At 42.1% G+C, this 19,339-nt stretch overlaps 3 protein-coding genes across 6 annotated transcripts; 2 read left to right on the forward strand and 1 right to left on the reverse strand.

Annotated features, from left to right (window-relative positions):
- Positions 1–1,085: 1,085 nt before the first annotated feature.
- LOC136444085 (pannexin-3-like) lies at positions 1,086–8,275 on the forward strand. 3 transcript variants are annotated; one of them, XM_066441568.1, is made up of 7 exons: positions 1,086–1,220; positions 2,625–2,867; positions 3,376–3,492; positions 6,006–6,139; positions 6,365–6,502; positions 6,813–6,945; positions 7,466–8,275. In XM_066441568.1, the coding sequence occupies exons 2-7, from the start codon at positions 2,678–2,680 to the stop codon at positions 8,233–8,235; spliced, it is 1,482 nt and encodes a 493-aa protein (XP_066297665.1). In that variant the 5' UTR covers positions 1,086–1,220; positions 2,625–2,677; the 3' UTR covers positions 8,236–8,275. The 3 variants fall into 3 exon arrangements, with proteins under 3 accessions (XP_066297665.1, XP_066297663.1, XP_066297664.1); XM_066441566.1 differs by lacking the exon at positions 3,376–3,492 and adding an exon at positions 3,548–3,673; XM_066441567.1 differs by lacking the exons at positions 1,086–1,220; positions 3,376–3,492 and adding exons at positions 1,968–2,081; positions 3,548–3,673.
- A 1,377-nt stretch (positions 8,276–9,652) lies between these two features.
- LOC136444086 (pannexin-3-like) lies at positions 9,653–16,360 on the forward strand. 2 transcript variants are annotated; one of them, XM_066441569.1, is made up of 7 exons: positions 9,653–9,791; positions 11,532–11,774; positions 12,449–12,574; positions 13,229–13,362; positions 13,583–13,720; positions 14,037–14,169; positions 14,649–16,360. In XM_066441569.1, exons 2-7 carry the CDS (start codon positions 11,585–11,587, stop codon positions 15,383–15,385), a joined length of 1,458 nt encoding a protein of 485 aa, XP_066297666.1. In that variant the 5' UTR covers positions 9,653–9,791; positions 11,532–11,584; the 3' UTR covers positions 15,386–16,360. The 2 variants fall into 2 exon arrangements, with proteins under 2 accessions (XP_066297666.1, XP_066297667.1); XM_066441570.1 differs by lacking the exon at positions 12,449–12,574 and adding an exon at positions 12,277–12,393 and having other exon boundaries at positions 9,659–9,791.
- Positions 16,095–19,231, reverse strand: LOC136444101 (protein phosphatase 1 regulatory subunit 35-like). The gene is made up of 5 exons (XM_066441595.1): positions 19,141–19,231; positions 18,015–18,623; positions 17,611–17,746; positions 17,193–17,290; positions 16,095–16,938 (listed from the first exon to the last, which is right to left on the reverse strand). Exons 2-5 carry the CDS (start codon positions 18,591–18,593, stop codon positions 16,774–16,776), a joined length of 978 nt encoding a protein of 325 aa, XP_066297692.1. The 5' UTR covers positions 18,594–18,623; positions 19,141–19,231; the 3' UTR covers positions 16,095–16,773.
- Positions 19,232–19,339: the final 108 nt, after the last annotated feature.

Below are 19,339 nucleotides of genomic sequence, written 5' to 3' on the forward strand. Positions count from 1 at the left end.
ACTAGTAACTTCCCTGTACCTTGTACCTGTACTGGGGTACGTGTTATTGCCATAATTGTATGGAAATTTTAGTACGCAGTACTAGTCATCGACAGTGAGCCATCTTTCGCAAGTCATTAAAGATGCAAGAGATGAAACGTAGTCTAAACATAGTGTGTTTGGTCAAACTTGGTTTGGTAGCGGTGAAACTGCATATATCCTCTCCCCTGCGCTTTAGTTTAGATGTATTCAATACGAAATGCCTTATTCATATCACAGATAATGCAAACACACACACACACACCACATGCAGCCCTTGCCTTGTATTTGGTTTTTACAAGCCATGGTAGACCGCTCCCGCCCCCATGGTGGTTGGCAAACATAGCTCGCCTTGACCTTAAAGGCAACCAGAACATTTTATGAGGCTTGAAAACTGGAAATATTATAGTTACTGTAATCTTTGTGAAATCGACATTTAATGCCACTGTTTACCACATTTGCGTGATAATTTCATATCAAAAGTGTCCAAAAGCGGCACAAAAACAGTCTACATGGTGATCTTTTAGTTTCACGCGCCTATTGTAAATACTGTAGACACCAAAGCCCCGCCCACCTCCGTCAAAACGTAGAAATGCAAAATTAAAACATAAAAATGCAAATATTTGACGGACATGTAGTCATCCTCTCATTGGTCGAACCGCTAATTGTGATGGACAGTCAGGGTCAGTCTACTAGGGCTTGGATTTTCTATCAGCTCTCACCACAAAACGACATCGTATTTTTGCTCCTTTAATATCGATATGTAATGGTATGGTGTTATTGAAACTTATTATGTGTAGGAATGTCTAGAAATTGGAGTTTTTCAATTCAAGTTTCAAGCCTCAGAAAATGCTCTGGATGTCAGCTGTATAACCGGCAAGGGGCCAGCGTGCCCAGGCTGCATTTTCAAATGTTTCCCCGTAAAGGATAATTTCCAAGCAAATGTCGGGGTGGCTGAAACGTAGCGATTTAGTCTCTCCCTACATCTACTTGAATATTACGCCAAGGAAACATTATTAGTCGTCGCACATGGACCTGCTCGCCCGTCTGGGGATCATGAATTAGTAATGCGGTATTTTGGTGCATGCGTATTGGTAGCCGAAAAGATGGCGGGCGGACCGCATCATTTCACTGACGCTTACTTTCGCTTGCCCTTTTACAGCTGTAGCGTTTCACCAACATCCTAAACCCGCTGCTTCTAGGTAAGAATATCATGCCATCATCCTACCGTGTTGTCTAGTATATCTTCAAGAAATTGAAGTTTCCCTCTTTTCTGCGAATCGGAATTTCATTTGAGCACTATTCTCATTTATATACGGCATATTGGTACTCGTGCATAACGGCTTGACCAGTTGTACCAAATAGTTAAAAGAATGTACAAAAGTATATATTGTGACAAAGATATGCAGGAAGTGTTGTAGGTCTTTGTTTTGGTAGACATGGGACGGTTTGAAAGCTAGATAGGTAGTACGATTTTTATAGCCCCATATTCAGGCTTTACTGCGGCCTTTTTATCTAATGATGAGGTGACGAATTCTTGAATTTCGACCATGTTCTGATGAGTGATGGTTTCAGTTACCCTGATATATTGCCGATGTTGATGCAAATTGTAACCATCAGAACACAATAGCAACCAGAAAACAGTGCGCCCGTAGAAGAGCCTGCTTCCAAGTTTAGATTTTCCACGTGTCAGGTCTAGAACCACGCGCATATAATTGCTTGATGTCTGTATACACGTGGGTTTATGAATAGATCATACCTCAGTCCTATCCTGTCTCTATTTTCAGTTTCAGTTTTTGTTGGATTTTTTTTACCTATTATGTGCTTTCTTTTTGATGCACAATACAACTGACCTGCCATATGATTTCTCTTGGCCACCCGCAAAGTGTTCTCTTGGCAAACTAAAAATAGAGACAGGATAGGACTGAGGTCTGATGTAATTATAAACCCACGTGTATACAGACAGCAAACAATTGTATGCATCACCTGTGTGTGGTACAAGATCTGACACGTGGAAAATCTAACCTCGGAAGCAGGCTCTTCCACGGGCTCGTTGTTTTCAGGTTGCTGCCTAGTTCTGGTGGTTACACTTTGCACCAACATTGACAATATCAGGGAAAACTTAAGCCATCAAAAGGCGGTTGAAATCTATGAATTTGTCACTCGTCATTAGAAAAAAAAGGGCCGTGGCAAAAGCCTGAATTGTGGGCTGCAAAAAATCGTCTTTAGAGGTATTTTCCGGCGTAGGACGCTCGGCGATGGCTAATTTTACGTGCGATTTACCTGCGATTTACCTGCGATTGACCTTGGTACACTAAAAAAACATCGTACGATGTACCTACGTTATATGTGACCACCACTTTGTATGTGTTAACTATTGCACCCGGCTTTTCCCAAACGTACGACGTACGGCGCTGTCATGACGGAAGAAACGCCATCGTAGGTACGACGTGAGTTTAGTGTGACCGGGGCTTTATTTGCAGTGGGTGAGTGGCCTGCGGGTAGCTTTACAGCGATTCTCCTTAAACACGATAGGACCAAGATAGTCCTGTTCGGGTGTTCCATAGAAACGTCATCTCTTCCCTCTATTCTTTCGTGATTTCCAGGGCGAACGCAGTGTTTCGAAGAATAACGAACTCCATCGTGAAGCCAGCGCAACATGACGTTCGCTATCAATGCCGTCGACGCCATCTTGAGCGACACTCTGTCGGCCCCAGGCAAGAGAAAGCCTTCTGTCACCGGACACAACATCGACACCGAGCTGCCGTTCGACAAGATGGTGAAGTGCGTCACTGTGGGCGTGCCTCTCTTTCTTATGTCGCTGTACTTCGCCAAGGAATTTGCTACAGGTAAGGCTGTGTAATCCGATAATGCTAGGGTCACAGTTCCAAACCAGGGCTCGGTCGGGTTATTTGCTGGGAAACGAAAAATAAAATTGTATATTGAAAAATACAATATACACAAATAATTCTCAAGACTATATTTCTTTCGTTTTGCGTGTTTTGCTGTCTTTTGCAGCATGCCTTTCGCTTCAAAAACCTGCCCGGCCGGGCCCCGATTTGGAAACGTGACCCTAGCATCACTCATGATATGAATTATGTACAGGGCCAACGGGAAATAAAATCCCACCGCTGCCACCAGTGTAACGCAGGAAAAAATGCTCGGTGCAAGATCCTTGAAAATGTCTCGAAACCAAGTGATGAGAAGCATTTCATACCTCCTAGGTGTGTCTTAGCTTTTTTCCTCGTGGATCAGCAAATTGCGGCAAGCATTCATGGCATACCATGCGCTTTGTAAATCACCAACATCTTCAGCTATAGCTCCAAATTAATGACTGAAACTTTCTTCTCCCGACAGACAGCTCGAACCACATATCGTGCTTCCCCCCGTTACATTTTGGCTGGGCACAGAGCGCCGTCATCTCTGCGTACTGTTGGGGCGAACTACGCGACGCTAACGTCGTTGTTGGCACAGGTAATATCTTAGTTTCCGTATAGTAATTGGGTTATCTTCTTTCTGCTGGTTCCAGAGGACTCATTGATAGCATGCTTCCCACCTCAGGACTTTGGGTCGGCACATGGGAAGTACCTAAATGTCTACTGCTGGACAGAGTTGAAATTTTCTAGGATCGCGTCGGGCCAGGCTAATACCACAGGTAGGGCGGCTGTGTCACATCTTCTCGTACCCCGTAGCTATAGTTTATAACTTCCCTTCTGAAATGTTGCAGATCTAGAGAAAACTTCTTTTAACAGGTTTTGAAACCATTTCAATATCATGATGTTTGACTTGTGATCCAGAAGAACGTAAGCACGTAAAACATCTTTGTTTCAAATTCTCTCCTAGCTAGTTTTGAACCTGGGTCACCTACCATGAAAATTTAGATGCTTAAAAATGCGATGTCCCTAACTAACCACTATATTGCACTGGAATGCTTTTTGGCTCGATCGCTAAATTTTTTGTACCCTTAATGGTTGCGCGCATGCACGTGGATGTCTAAATCAAACCATTAAAGGCAACCAGAGCATTTTATGAGGCTTAAAAACTGGAAATATTATAGTTACTGTAATCTTTGTGAAATCAACATTTAATGCCACTGTTTACCACATTTGCGTGATAATTTCATATCAAAAGTGTCCAAAAGCGGCACAAAAACAGTCTACATGGTGATCTTTTAGTTTCACGCGCCTACTGTAAATACTGTAGACACCATAACCCCGCCCACCTCCGTCAGAACGTAGAAATGCAAAATTGAAACATAAAAATGCAAATATTTGACGAACATGTAGTCACCCTCTCATTGGTCGAACCGCTAATTGTGATGGACAGTCAGGGTCAGTCTACTAGGGCTTGGATTTTCTATCAGCTCTCACCACAAAACGACATCGTATTTTTGCTCCTTTAATATCGATATGTAATGGTATGGTGTTATTATGTTTCGTTGGCGAAACATATTGTTTTTGTCAGGTTTCTTCTTCTCCTTCTCCTTCTTCTCCTGTCAAATCTTCAAATCGCTTCTTCTCGGTCGTCCGTCGACCAAATTAGCTGAAATTTGGTATGGAGGTAGAGTACGTGTATACCCCTAGACCTTTTTAAAATTTTTTTGATATAAGTTTTTAAAATGATTTTATCGAGGTTTTTTGGTCATTTTCTGACAAAAGTCGCACATTATGGCCTCCAGTGCCGTGGTGTTGAAACCTAAGGACCTGAAATTTGGTTTAGTTGTGCATTGGATATTTACCCAAAGGACCCCATAATTTTTTTTGGTATACACTACTTCAAAATGATTTATTTTGCAATTTTTTGATGGAATTTTTGGTTATTTTCTCACAACTAGGTCATCTTGTAACATAAGCCCTCCTACACTTCCCCTGTCTGGGAGTTAAAACCAAGTAGATGTCAGGGGGTACCTCTACTAATGGTATTACAGAAAGTTATATGTACCTTATGTTACATGGTACGGATATTATATTTGAGATGTAGGTACCTATAGGAAAGGTGAATACACCTGACAATTAATTATGCTAATGAGGACCTAATTTACATAATGGATGCATAAAGTTGTATGTCCCTTACCGTAAAAGCTGCGGATGTCATCTTTGAGATGTAGGTACCTTTAGGAAAGGCGAACACACCTGGCCATAAATTATGCTAATGAGGACCTAATTTGCATAATCAGTGCATAAAGTTGTATGTCCCTTACCGTAAAAGCTGCGGATGTCATCTTTGAGATGTAGGTACCTTTAGGAAAGGCGAACACACCTGGCCATAAATTATGCTAATGAGGACCTCATTTGCATGATTTATGCGAAAACTTGTAATTCCCTTACCGGAAAAGCTGCAGATGTCAGATTTGAGATGTACGTACCGTTAGCAAAGGTGATCACACCTGGCCATGAATTATGCTAATGAGGACCTCATTTGCATAATTCATGCATAAACTTGTATTTCCCTTACCGTGAAAGCTGCAGATGTCATATTTGAGATGTAGATAGCTTTAGGAAAGGTGCACACGCCTGGCCATGACATATGCTAATGAGGACCTCAATTGCATAATTTATGCATGATGTTGTATTCCCCTTACTGTAAAAGCTGCGGATGTCATCTTGAACATGTAGGTACATGTAGGAAAGGTGAAAGCACCTGGACATAACTTATGCTCATGAGGACCTTATTTGCATAAATTATGCAGAAACTTGGATTTGCCCAGGACTTATTTTGGGACAGCCCATTTCTTGCATGAGGAGTATGGGCGAAACATCCTGACTTTGCTCTTAAAGCAAATGACGGCCAGTCTAGTTGAAACTTATTATGTGTAGGAATGTCTAGAAATTGGAGTTTTTCAATTCAAGTTTCAAGCCTCAGAAAATGCTCTGGATGCCTTTAAAAAGAAACACGGACGACCTATAACTTCGTCATTTCTGAACACTATGAACTATTTCACTAAACTTGTGTATTTTCATCAACGTACTTTGCTTCATGTTCCATAGATGGAGCAAAGGTGATAACACAGCCGATGTCGCTCTTCCAACACAAAATCTTTCCCTACATCCTCCTGTGCATCGGAGCCATGATGTACCTGCCTGTTGTCTTCTGGAACGTTACGGCTGTACCTCCTTTACAGGTACAGATGAGATGAGATGTAGTATATCTCTGGTGTCGTCGAAGAGTACATGGAGGAAAATACAATGCCATAGATGATTCAAACGACGAGCATTTGAATCAAAGCCCCTAAGCCTTACTTCAGTTTCCCTCAAAGATCTTATATCCCCGACTAAGATCATTCACAGTAGCCTATTCCCTCAGCAACGATGACATTGGTTAATCTATCTCCTCCCGTCCCCACCAGGCTGAGATGAGTGTGATCCTGACAGAGTTTGACAACACGTTCAGCAGAGCTGTCCAGCTGGCGTGTGAGATCCTGGGCAAACGTGATCCAGGCGACCTGAGAATGACACGGACAGAGTTCGACTCAGAGATGGCGAAGGTAGGACGAACTTTACCTAGAACTCTTTTCCTTTTCAAATAGAGATCTTGCAAGAGTAGCGAAATATGTTGTTTATTAATAGGATTAAGATTGGGCACGTAGCTCATTTTGCGTTTGTGGTATCAAGGACCTGCCAATATTCAGCATGACGATTGAAGTGCATTTTTTTCATTTCAATCTCTGTCCAGGACATGCCAGATAGTGACTCATGTACATGTCTCTGTGGTACGTGTATTTTAGTTTGCCATTGCTTCTCTGTATCTCTTCCTTTGAACCGACGGTGCACGATTTATCTATTGTTCATCTGTAGGTGAAGACTGAGATGCCGTACGCCTTCCTGCTGTTTGAGAACTACCTCCTGTATAAGGTCAGGATAAACCAGCTCATCAGGCTGTACCTCATCAGGCAGATCCTGGTGCTGCTGGGGATCGCCTGCACCATCGGTGGGTTTTCTTCTCTTCTTTTTGTCGAATAAGTACTGTCAACTAGACTCTCCTGTTTGTTTGTTTGTTTGTTTGTTTGTTTGTTTGTTTGTTTGTTGGAGCCTTTATCTATTCATGAATAACTCAAATCGATCTGAGGTCATGATCATGAGGGAATTGAGGTCATGAGGGAATTATAAGACAAAATTACAACACAGATACAGGTAACAAAACATTCATGGTACTTCAAAAACACAGAACAAAGAGAATGTTCACGTATGACGGAACTTTGGATGAACGTATTAGAAATCAATTACGTACTGTAGCTAACTGTACCATGCATGGACGTTTAAAATGGAAAAACGCAAAAGAGCACTGCTTATATTTCGGAAGGTTTTGACGCATCTCCAAGACGCAATATGCATGGGGCAGTTGGAAAGAGGCTGACGCAAAATTCTGCATGACAGCAACAACTAGTTACGTTAAAAGGGTTGTTAGTATTTTGTCTGTCTCTTAATCCTGAGTCCTATATCAATTTCAGCGTATCTGTCGTACTTCTACTTTGAGGACCTCCCGGACGAGTTTTCCTGCAACATCCGTTCCGGAGAGCTGCTGGTCATGGAGAACATCCCAAAAGCCGTCAACTGTAAACTACCAGGCGTCGCCATGTTCCGGATCGCATGCGTCATCAACATCGCCTTCTACATTCTCATCGCTCTGCTCATCTTCGTCTACATCATCATAAAATATGTAGGCAAGAAAAGGGACAACGTGAAGATCTTCCGCATGCTCCCGTTCGTGTGTGTGGAAACGGACGCGCTGGTTCCCAAAAGCTGGTTCAGCGACATCAACCTGCTGTCGGTGTTCCTGGTGAGTAACGTGACCGAAGTCAAGTCGTACTACCGCCTGTCCGAAATAAGATGTCTGAAACACGCCATGGAGGACGACCAGGCTAAGGAAAACGAGGCCAAGCTGGAAGGAGTCATCACCGGTGATAACACGTCCCCTGGTGGCATATTGAACAAACTTCTTAAGGAAGATGAAGAAGTCAGCCCTCAAGAGGTGACTGTCGGTGATCTTGTCAACCTGATTGGAGAGGTGTCTTCAACGGCTGCGGCAGTCTCTCTGCCTCAATTTGGGTCCATTCTAGGACCAGGCCAAGCAGGGAGCAGTCAAGCAGGGAGCGGACAAGCAGGGAGCGGACAAGCAGGGAGCGGACAAGCACGAAAGCGGACGGGACAAGGGCAAGACAGCTTCAAGACAGGCACATCATCAGAAGGGGAGATGCAAGATTCCTGGCCATTTTTCTGATAATGATGGGAAACAATAGTTGCAACTATTAACTGCAAAACACAACAATGAAAACTGATAACAGCATTGATGCACAAGTAAGATTCTATAACAAAACATCACACAAAGAAATCAGAGGAGCAACTAAGGCTAAATCAGGAATAGAGCAAACCATTAATACATGTACAAGAATTTCCACAAAATCGCCCGTCATTCTATAATCATACTTTCAGGGCAATGGACTCAGACTAGAACAGCTCTATACTTTCAGGGATTAATTAGACTGCAGTGCATTAGGCTAAGTCATGCTCTATGCACACTGTTGTCTGTTTATGTTGTGTTTGTGTCTCAGTTTACAAATGCACAGAGACTTTATCAGGTACTTATCACTCATTTCCTGTCCATTCTAGCTTCTGGTACTGTGAAAGATATTCTTGGAAGTGATTTTGGTGTAATATTTGACTATGCAAATGTTCCGTTGCTTAATGTCAAACTTTCTAATCCTCCCATCACCTTGTTTCCTACTCATTCAGATATATTTTTGTATTAAAGCACTCTATTATTATGCTTATATAGTTACACATATTACCTGATCCGAATCTGCCACAAAGACATCAAGCCTCCCACATCTGCATGTGTCTGTAGAGGTCAAAGGTCATGTGAGGGGGTGTGGTCTGTAAATTGGCTGTGAGGGGAGGGATGTGCGTGGTGCTGTAGTCAGCTGACTCAAACACAAGGTCGTCTGTGAAGAAGTCCATGATATCTGGCTCTTCTTGGACCTGAAAACAAACATACCAGTATAGGCACGCATTGACAAGTACAGCAAGTTAAAAGACAAAAAGTAAATAAAATATGAACAGCAAGTTTCACTTGTTTCTTTTATTTTTTGCCAAATAATGAAAAATGGGGAGAAAGTTTAAACATGGGGTCTTGGGTGTGGGTCCCCTTTTTATTTATTCATACTAATACAATGTATTAGTTATAAAGAAGAAGGTTTTACCTTGATAACCTCCTTAGAGTAGGGTTGTAACAGTAACGGTTTGTCCCTTTTGCCTTGACGATGACGTCACTGGCAACAAGTCACCGACTGGTCACTGGCCATACGTCACAGAACCCACGTGAGAGATAGTCTTCCTGACCAATGACCCTGCGCCCTCAACCTTACGACTTTCGGACCAATAGAGCGCCAAAACACGCGCCTATGTAAATTACTAGTTCGCCTTGACCTTAAGGTCAGCTGTAAGCCGGCAAGGGGCCAGCGTGCCCAGGCTGCGGCATTTTCAACTGTTTCCTCGAAAAGGATAATTTCCAAGCAAATGTCGGGGTGGCTAAAACGAAGCGATTTAGTCTCTACCTACATCTACTTGGAGATTACGCCAAGGAAACATTATTAGTCATGGCACATAGACCTGCTCGCCCGTCTGGGGATCATGAATTAGTAATGCGGTATTTTGGTGCATGCGTATTGGTAACCGAAAAGATGGCGGGCGGACCGCATCATTTCACTGACGCCCTACTTTCGCTTGCCCTTTTACAGCTGTAGCGTTTCACCAACATCCTAAACCCGCTGCTTTTAGGTAAGGATACCCTGTCAACATCCTACCGTTTTGTCTAGTATATCTACTAGAAATGGAAGTTTCCCACTTTTCTGCGAATTGGAATTTCATTTGAGCACTATTTTCTCATCGATTTATATACGGCTGATTGGTACTCGTGCATAACGGCTTGGCCAGTTGTACCAAATAGTAGTCAGAATTTACAAAAGTATATATTGTGACAAAGATATGCAGGAAGTGTTGTAGGTCTTTGTTTGGGCACAGAAGGGAAGGTTTGAAAGCTAGATAGGTAGTACTTTCAAATTCTACCTACGGTACCTTCTTTATAGTCGAATTCCGAAAGCCCTACGTCAGTGAGCTTAACAAAGCGTATTGCGTCACCATCCCTGTCAGCCGTTTGTATCAAATTTACATTGGCCTAGTTTGCCAGGAATAAATAACACAAGGGATGCAGACACCCTGGTCATTATTGTTATTTGTTGAAGCCATCCCCCGACAGACTTCTGTCAACAAAACGTCATATATATTATTAGGCGAGGCAAGCGTAAAGCGACGGGACGTCCGACCGGCAGGTCTCGTTCGGTTTCACAGTACATGTATTATCATCTCTAACCACTCTAACGTTACGTAGTTTTTCCAATGTCATTATCAGGCTTTACAAACCTTTTTGTTTTTTCTAGGCTTGTTCCCCACGTCCCGATCATGTCATGACCATGCACTAGTAGTAGGACTTTGTCGTCCCAAGGGATTTACAGTGTGCATTTTATCATTCGGCTGGTAAGATAGCAGCGTCAACCGATATTCCCAGAGAGACGGAAGACTGACGTAACGGGCTATTCCACTTAGAGTTGTATGAGGGAGGGACCAAACTTTTTCCAGCTTCTCCAGCTTCGTGTTAGAGTCCATCCATCTATGATTTCATGGATGCTACGTAGTATACCCCTCACAATTGCAATGCTCGATCCCACCCGAACGCTGTCCATTATCAACTGTCAATATGTCTGACAGCTTCTCCGCTGAGGAATTGGGTCAGGCTGTACTTAGAATTCGCTCTTATTTTTGTGGGTGGAGCGGAAAAACACAGATGCTATAGCATACATTTATATATATAATCCACCCAGAAACAATCTTATCCCATTCAATCCCCGTAAAAACCAGGTCAGTGACCTCTTGTAGATAGAAATAATCAATGAAGTTAAACCTAACACATGCTTTACGTATACGTTAGACCATTATTTTTTGTCTCCGATATTTCATTGCATTTCGATATGTTCAAGACTGAGCAGGATAGCTGGCTAATAAAAAAGGCCCTCAATTACAACTATTTATATTAGTGATCATATTCATCGTTTTATTGTTTTGTAAGAATGGTGTATGCCCTGGATATGATCGAGTACCCCTCTGAAGTTGAACGTATCCTATGCATCTGTTATTCCTTCAACTCTGAAATATGATTGGCTTTATAATATCTGACAAAGACTACTTCATAACTTATTAAATCAAGAAGTCCTTGCCAAATATTATCAATCACTCTTACTTTGTTACTATTCATCCTTCTGTGCCAGAAAATTAAATGATCAGTTCATAATCAGATTATTCCGATTGCAGAACTCGAACTTCATGAATGGTAACCTTATTTGCAGTGGCCTGCGGGTAGTTTTACAGCGAATCTCCTTTTGTAACACGATAGGACCAAGATAGTCCAGTTCGGGTGTTCCATAGGAACGTCATCTTTTCCTTCTATTCTTTCGGGATTTCCAGGGCGAACGCAGTGTTTCGAAGAATAACGAACTCCAACGTGAAGCCAAAGCAACATGGCGTTCGCCATCAATGCCGTGGACTCCATCTTGAGCGACACTCTGTCGGCCCCAGGCAAGAGGAAGCCTTCTGCCACCGGACACAACATCGACACCGAGCTGCCGTTCGACAAGATGGTGAAGTGCGTCACTGTGGGCGTGCCTCTCTTTCTTATGTCGCTGTACTTCGCCAAGGAATTTGCCACAGGTAAGGCTTTATGAACCGGTAATTCTAGGGTACGGGTCACATTGGTCGGACTGTTTGCTGGGAAACGATATACAAAATTGTATATTAAGAAATATACACAAATTATTCTCAAGTTTATTTCTTTACGTTTTGTGTGTTTTGCTGCCTTTTGCATCACATGCCTTTCGCTTCAAAAACCTGCCCGGCCGTGCCCCGGTTTGGGAACGTGACCCTAGTATCACTTATCATATGAATTATGCATAGGGCCAACAGGGAATAAAATTCCCACCGCTACCATCAGTGTAACGCAGAAAAGACTTGCTTGGTGTAGGATCCTTGAGAATGTCTCGGAACCAACTGATGAGAAGCATTTTATACCTCCTTGGTGTGCCTTAGCTTCTTTTTTTTTTCCTCGTGGATCAGCAAATTGCGGCAAGCATTCATGGCATACCATGCGCTTTGTAAATCACCAACATCTTCAGCTAGCTCAAAATTAATGACTGAAACTTTCTTCTCCCGACAGCCAGCTCGAACCACATATCGTGCTTCCCCCCGTTACATTTTGGCTGGGCACAGAGCGCCGTCATCTCTGCGTACTGTTGGGGCGAACTACGCGACGCTAACGTCGTTGTTGGCACAGGTAATATCTTAGTTTCCGTATAGTAATTGGGTTATCTTCTTTCTACTGGTTCCAGAGGACTCAGTGATAGCATGCTTCCCACCTCAGGACTTTGGGTCGGCACATGGGAAGTACCTAAATGTCTACTGCTGGACAGAGTTGAAATTTTCTAGGATCGCGTCGGGCTGGGCTAATACCACAGGTAGGGCAATGCCACAGGTAGGGCGGCTGTGTCACATCTACGTAACCCGTAGCTATAGGTTATAACTTCCCTTCTGAAATGTTTCAGATCTAGAGAAAACTACTTTTACCAGGTTTTGAAACCATTTTAATATCATGATGTTTGACTTGTGATCCAGAAGAACGTAAGCACGTAAAACACCTTTGTTTCAAAATTTCTCCTTGCTAGTTTTGAACCTGGGTCACCTACCATGAAAATTTAAATGCTTAAAAATGCGATGTCCCTAACTAACCACTATTGCACTGGAATGCTTTTTGGTAATCTCCAAGCAGATCCACACGGGGCGCGAAAATCGTAAATGCTAGCCAGAGAAGGTCCAGTCAGCCAGAGAAGCTCCACCTTCGGGGCCGACTGGAGCTTCTCTGGCTGACTGGACCTTCTCTGGCTAGCATTTACGATTTTCGCGCCCCGTGTGGATCTGCTTGGAGATTAGCTTTTTGGCTCGATCGCTACATTTTCTGTACCCTTAATGGTTGCGCGCATGCGCGTGGATGTCTAAATCAAACCATTAAAAAGAAACACGGACGAGCTATAACTTCGTAATGTCTGAACACTATTAACTATTTCACTAAACTTGTGTTCATTCATCAACGTACTTTGCTTCATGTTCCATAGATGGAGAAAAGGTGATAACACAGCCGATGTCGCTCTTCCAACACAAGATCTTCCCCTACATCCTTCTGTGCATCGGAGCCATGATGTACCTGCCTGTTGTCTTCTGGAACGTTACGGCTGTACCTACTTTACAGGTACAGATGAGATGTAGTATATCTGTCGTGTCGTCCAAGAGTAAACAGAGGAAAATACAATGCCAGAGGTGTGATTCAAACGACGGGCATTTGAAACATAGCCCCTAAGCCTTACTTCAGTTTCCCTCAAAGATCCCCGACTAAGATCATTCACAGTAGCCTATACCCTCAGCAACGATGACATTGGTTAATCTATCCCCCCCCCCCCCGTCCCCACCAGGCTGAGATGAGTGTGATCCTGACAGAATTTGACAACACGTTCAGCAGAGCTGTCCAGCTGGCGTGTGAGATCCTGGGCAAACGTGATCCAGGCGACCTGAGTATGACACGGACAGAGTTCGACTCAGAGATGGCGAAGGTAGGACGGACTTTACCTAGAACTCTTTTCCTTTTCAAATAGAGATCTTTCAAAAGTGGCGAAATATGGTGTTTCCCAATAAGATAAAAATTGGGTACGTAGCTTACTTTGCGCCTGTAGTATCAAGGACCTGCCAATATTCAGCATGGCGATTGAAGTGCATATTTTCGTTTCAATCTGTCCAGAACATGCATGCCAGATATAGTGCTAGTGATGATGTCTCAGTGGTACATGTATTTCAGTTAACCACTATTCTCATGTATGTCTTCCTTTGAACTGACGGTGCATGACATATGTATCTATTGTTCATCTGTAGGTGAAGACTGAGAAGCCGTACGCCTTCCTGTTGTTTGAGAACTACCTCCTGTGTAAGGTCAGGAAAAACCAGCTCATCAGGCTGTACCTCATCAGGCAGATCCTGGTGCTGCTGGGGATCGCTTGCACCATCGGTTGGTTTTCTTTTCTTATTTTGTCGAATAGGTACTGTGCACCAGACTCTCCTTTTTGTTTGTTTCATGGGGTCATGAGGTAAGGTTAAGACAAAATTGTAACACAGATACAGGTTACCTGATTGAAGTCCGAATAAATCTATAACATATAGTCCTTATAAATCCATGAACATGTATCCTTACATATACACGGTAATTCAAAAACACTAACCAAAAGCAAGTTTACGTACGGCGGAACTTTGGATGAACGTATTAGAAATCAATTACTGTGGCTAACTGTACCATGCATGGACGTTTAAAATGGAAAAACGGAAAAGAGCACTACTGATATTTCGGAAGGTTTTGACGCATCTCCAAGACACAATATGCATGGGGCTGACACAAACTTGTGCATGACAGCAGCATCTATAGCTAGTTACTTTAAAAGGAATGTTAGTATTTTGTCTGTCTCTTAATCCTGAATCCTATATCAATTCCAGCGTATCTTTTGTTCTTCTACTTCGAGAACCTCCCAGACGAGTTTTCCTGCAACATCCGTTCTGGAGAGCTGCTGGTCATGGAGAACATCCCAAAAGCCGTCAACTGTAAACTACCAGGCGTCGCCATGTTCCGGATCGCATGCGTCATCAACGTCGCCTTCTACATTCTCATCGCTCTGCTCATCTTCGTCTACATCATCATAAAATATGTAGGCAAGAAAAGGGACAACGTGAAGATCTTCCGCATGCTCCCGTTCGTGTGTGTGGAAAAGGACGCGCTGGTTCCCAAAAGCTGGTTTAGTGATATCAACCTCCTGTCGGTGTACCTGGCGAGTAACGTGACCGAAGTCAAGTCGTACTACCGCCTGTCCGAAATCAGATGTCTGAAACACGCCATGGAGGACGACCAGGCGAAGGAAAACGAGGCCAAGCTGGAAGGAGTCATCACCGGTGACAAGACGTCCCTTGATGGCAAATTGGACAAACTTTTTAAGGAAGATGAAGAAGTCAGCCCTCAAGACGTGACTGTCGGAGATCTTGTCAACCTGATTGGAGAGGTGTCTTCAACGGCCACGGCAGTCTCTCTGCCTCGATTTGGGTCCATTCTAAGACGTGGCCAAGCAGGGAGCGGACAAGCAGGGAGCGGACAAGCACGAAAGCGGGTGGGACAAGGGCAAGACAGCTTCAAGACAGGCACATCGCCAGAAGGGAAGATGCAAGATTCCGGGCCATTGTAGTCGTCGACTTTTCTGCTAATGATGGGAAACAATAGTTGCAACTATTAACTGCAAAACACAACAGTGAAAACTGATAACAGCATTGATGCACAAGTAATAAACTGTAACAAAACATCACACAAAGAATCAGGAGCAACTAAGGCTAAATCAGGAATAAAGCAAACCGCTAATATAATACATGTACAAGAATTTCCACAAAATCCCGTCATGCTATAATCATACTTTCAGGGCAATGGACTCAGACTAAAACAGCTCTATACTTTCAGGGATTGATTAGACTCAAGTGCATTACTATTTAGGCTAAGACCCATGCTCTATGCACACTGTTGTCTTTTTATGTTGTGTTGGTGTGAAACATAAGAGCATGTATCAGTTTACAAATGCACAGAGACTTTTCCTTAAAGTAAGGCACACTGATAACTTATTTCCTGTCCTTTCCAGCTTCTCGTATTGTGAAAGATCTTCTTGGAAGTGATTTTTGGTGTAATATTTGACTATGCAAATGTTCCATTTCTTAATGTCATCAAAGTATGTAAAACTTTCTAATTATTGTATTATGTTTCCTACTCATTCAGTGGTATCTTTATAAGTACTCTATATCATGCTTCTGTAGTTACACATATTACCTGATTTGAATTAGTATAACAATACTAGTAGTAATAGAAAGCAAGGGGAAATGTTAAAAATAAAATGCACTGAATCGTAGAAGTAAAAAATTATTTGTTTATGTTAACAACCTCCAAGATACTTTGATACGAACTCCACTTAGCATACATGCTATCAGAGTACATGTTATATTGTACCTTATAACACACATTCACCATAATGCTGGACGGACTGCCAGTACATTATACAACTGTATTCAATCATATGTGGCCACAGCATACTACCACCTCTGAAAATGTACATTTGTACTCTCAAAGTTGCTTCTTTTGATGTAAAATAAAGCAAACAGAAATAAATGTTCCAATCATGTACTCGCCTAATAAATGCACAGGCTGATGAATTGAAGGTAGATGGACCATTTATAAGTAGGTTCCCCATTAAGAAAATTGGATCCAGCAAACTTTACTCAGGCTGGGTTCTTAATCAAATTAATGTGGGAACAGGCAATTTCTGCCTGTCAGAAACAGTACCAACATCAATACATCTCTGTAACTGAGAAGTGATAAATAAAACTACAAGTTATACCACAGATTCAATTCTAGTAACAGTTTATAACTGTGACAGAAAAACACATAATATAAGTGGTATCATATACTATATATGTACATGCCAGAAGATAGAAGTGAAAGATTAATTACTCATCTCATACCGTTTTTAGTTCATTTCATATCGGTGTATCGAACAAAATCATAAAGAGGTAGAGCGAATCTGCCACAAAGACATCAACCCTCCCACATCTGCATGTGCCTGTAGAGGTCAAAGGTCATGTGAGGGGGTGCGGTCTGCAGACTGGCTGTGACAGGAGGGATGTGGGTGGTGCTGTAGTCAGCTGACTCAAACACAAGGTCGTCTGTGAAGAAGTCCATGATATCTGGCTCTTCTTGGACCTGAAAACAAATACCAGCATAGGCATGTATTGACAAGTACAGCAAGTTAAAAGACAAAAAGTAAATAAAACATAAACAACAAGTTTCACTTGTTTCTTTTTTTGCCAAATAATGAAAAATGGGGAGAAAGTTTAAACATTTATAAAGATGGTCTACCATTAATTTGATTAAAAGTTCTTATAAGTTATAACAGACTAGGCAGGACAACACATGTAGTACTTTTGATTAACCAAAACATAGAAATCATAATATACCTGAGGTTTCTCATGTCTGACATCTTTCACCATGGATAATTTTTCTTCCACTGCTGCTTCCAGTACCCTTTGTACTGGTACATCTAGACTCACCAGGCCTGGAGTGATGGTAAAATTAAAATATGCCTTTTGTAAGATGGACAAGTACAACATATAATATCTCAAAACACACTGTTAATACTGTGCTGATGGCTTCCTCAACTGTGTCTTGTAGCAGGGCTGTTGATCACAATATACATGTATATTCACAACAATATCAACTTCTATTCAGCACACATGCTAGAAAGCCTGTCCAATGAAAAGAGCAGTATTATATATGGGGACATTCCTACTGTAAAACATCAGTGATCTTATTCTTATGATGATTGTCTCTATACTTCACAAACACAAACAAGACAGGCTCAACAAAGGAGCTCACCTCTATACTTCTGTTCAGCAGGTGCAACGTTTACCCCCTCCGCACTTTTCTCAGACACCTTTTCTTGCGCCTGTTCCGATGTCTTCAGCTTCTCCAGGGCAGCTGCTTTGGCATCAAATTCACCAAATTTCAATTTCTGAGGGCAGCAAGAAGGTATTTTGTACATAAAGATGTCTTTAAAAAATCAAGTTAAATGCAGTTACCTTTCTGTAAGTGTAAACTAATAGTACATTATCAACATACTTTACTTATGATTTTCACATAATCATACTATTCACAGGTTGGTTCTATAGATAACTTATGTGTATACTAGTAGATATATCAGATAACATATTGAGGAAAAAGCAAACCATGCACTAGTAATACAATGTATCTTAGATGCTCCAATTCAAACAAAAACTTACCTGAAGTTCCTTTCCCAATGCTAATGTAGTGTTGAACTCTGGTCTGGCCAGCACACATTCCTCTGGTGCATCTGTCCCTGTCACATATCTGTCCTGTACAGTTTTCCTGTGTCTGCTCACTTGTACCTTTGGTTGAGCACTCTTTGTAACTCTGGTCCGGTGAAATGTCACCTCAGAGTCTTCTTCACTTTGATCTGACCCTTCACTAACACTATCAGTTACATCAAATCTGACCCTCCTCAGTCCTGGCATGTGTCTTTCTACTCTGGGTTCCTTGACAATGTAAGGATACGACTTTGGTCGTACTGATACAATGTCTTTCAACTTTATGTCTTTTTTCTCTGGTGTGACTAAAAGATCTGGATCTGCTAGGTTAATTTCAGGTTTTGGAATCGGAGCAGGGACATTGTGAGTAGGTATGATGTCTGCTTCTTGAACTTGAACTTTAGGTTCTGTCTGTGAGAGCAGGTGGTCCTTGGCCAGCTGGGAGACAATGCCGTGGTCCTTGGCTGATGGCAGTGGAGGTGGGAAGGACCGAGGGAGGTGCTCGTTACCATGGCAAACTATGTGTGATGCCATGCTGTACTGGTCACAATTGAATGCAAGCAGCTGTGTAACATTAGAAAAGGAAAAGAAATGACATATTTGTTATATTTGATTTAGAGAACGCATGTACTACTAGTATCACATAACAGCCCAATCTATTTTAATACCCGGAGCCAGAAACATCTATTATGGGCATCACTGTGAAGGGGTGCGTGGAGAGCTAGTAAATACAAAATGGGGGAGGGGGTCGGTCTAGGGTGGGGGTCCCCTTATTATATTTCCTATAAGTATAAACAAGGTTTTATCTTGATAAAACCTCCTTGATAAAACATTTAAGTCACAGATTCACAAACTGCAGGACAAACGGTAGCAACAACATAGTCGATCAGAAAACCGACGAAACCTTGTGTTTACGGAAACGTCAAACTCGAAAAATATATATACACTTGTCCACAACGTTTACGTTTCAGTGACAACGACAAAGACTGCGTGCAACGACACAACAAATCCCAAGAATCAGTAAACCTCGATTCACCAGATACATATAACTCTCTTTTTCCTTATGATAAGCCAAACTCACCTACAAAGGCCACGACACTGAAGGTAACTCAGCCTAAACAGTGATAAAAGTCCGAATTTCTGAAATAATTTTGAACGCCCGCCATTTTGTTCTTCTCCCAAGAGGATGATGGGAATGTCAACCACAAGAAAATAAAAATCAGTGTAATTCTTCATAATTGATAACAAGACTGACGTTTTCCCTTTATTTTTAACAATTA

Source organism: Branchiostoma lanceolatum, chromosome 10 (assembly GCF_035083965.1).
Source record: "Branchiostoma lanceolatum isolate klBraLanc5 chromosome 10, klBraLanc5.hap2, whole genome shotgun sequence".
NCBI classification, from domain to species: domain Eukaryota; kingdom Metazoa; phylum Chordata; class Leptocardii; order Amphioxiformes; family Branchiostomatidae; genus Branchiostoma; species Branchiostoma lanceolatum.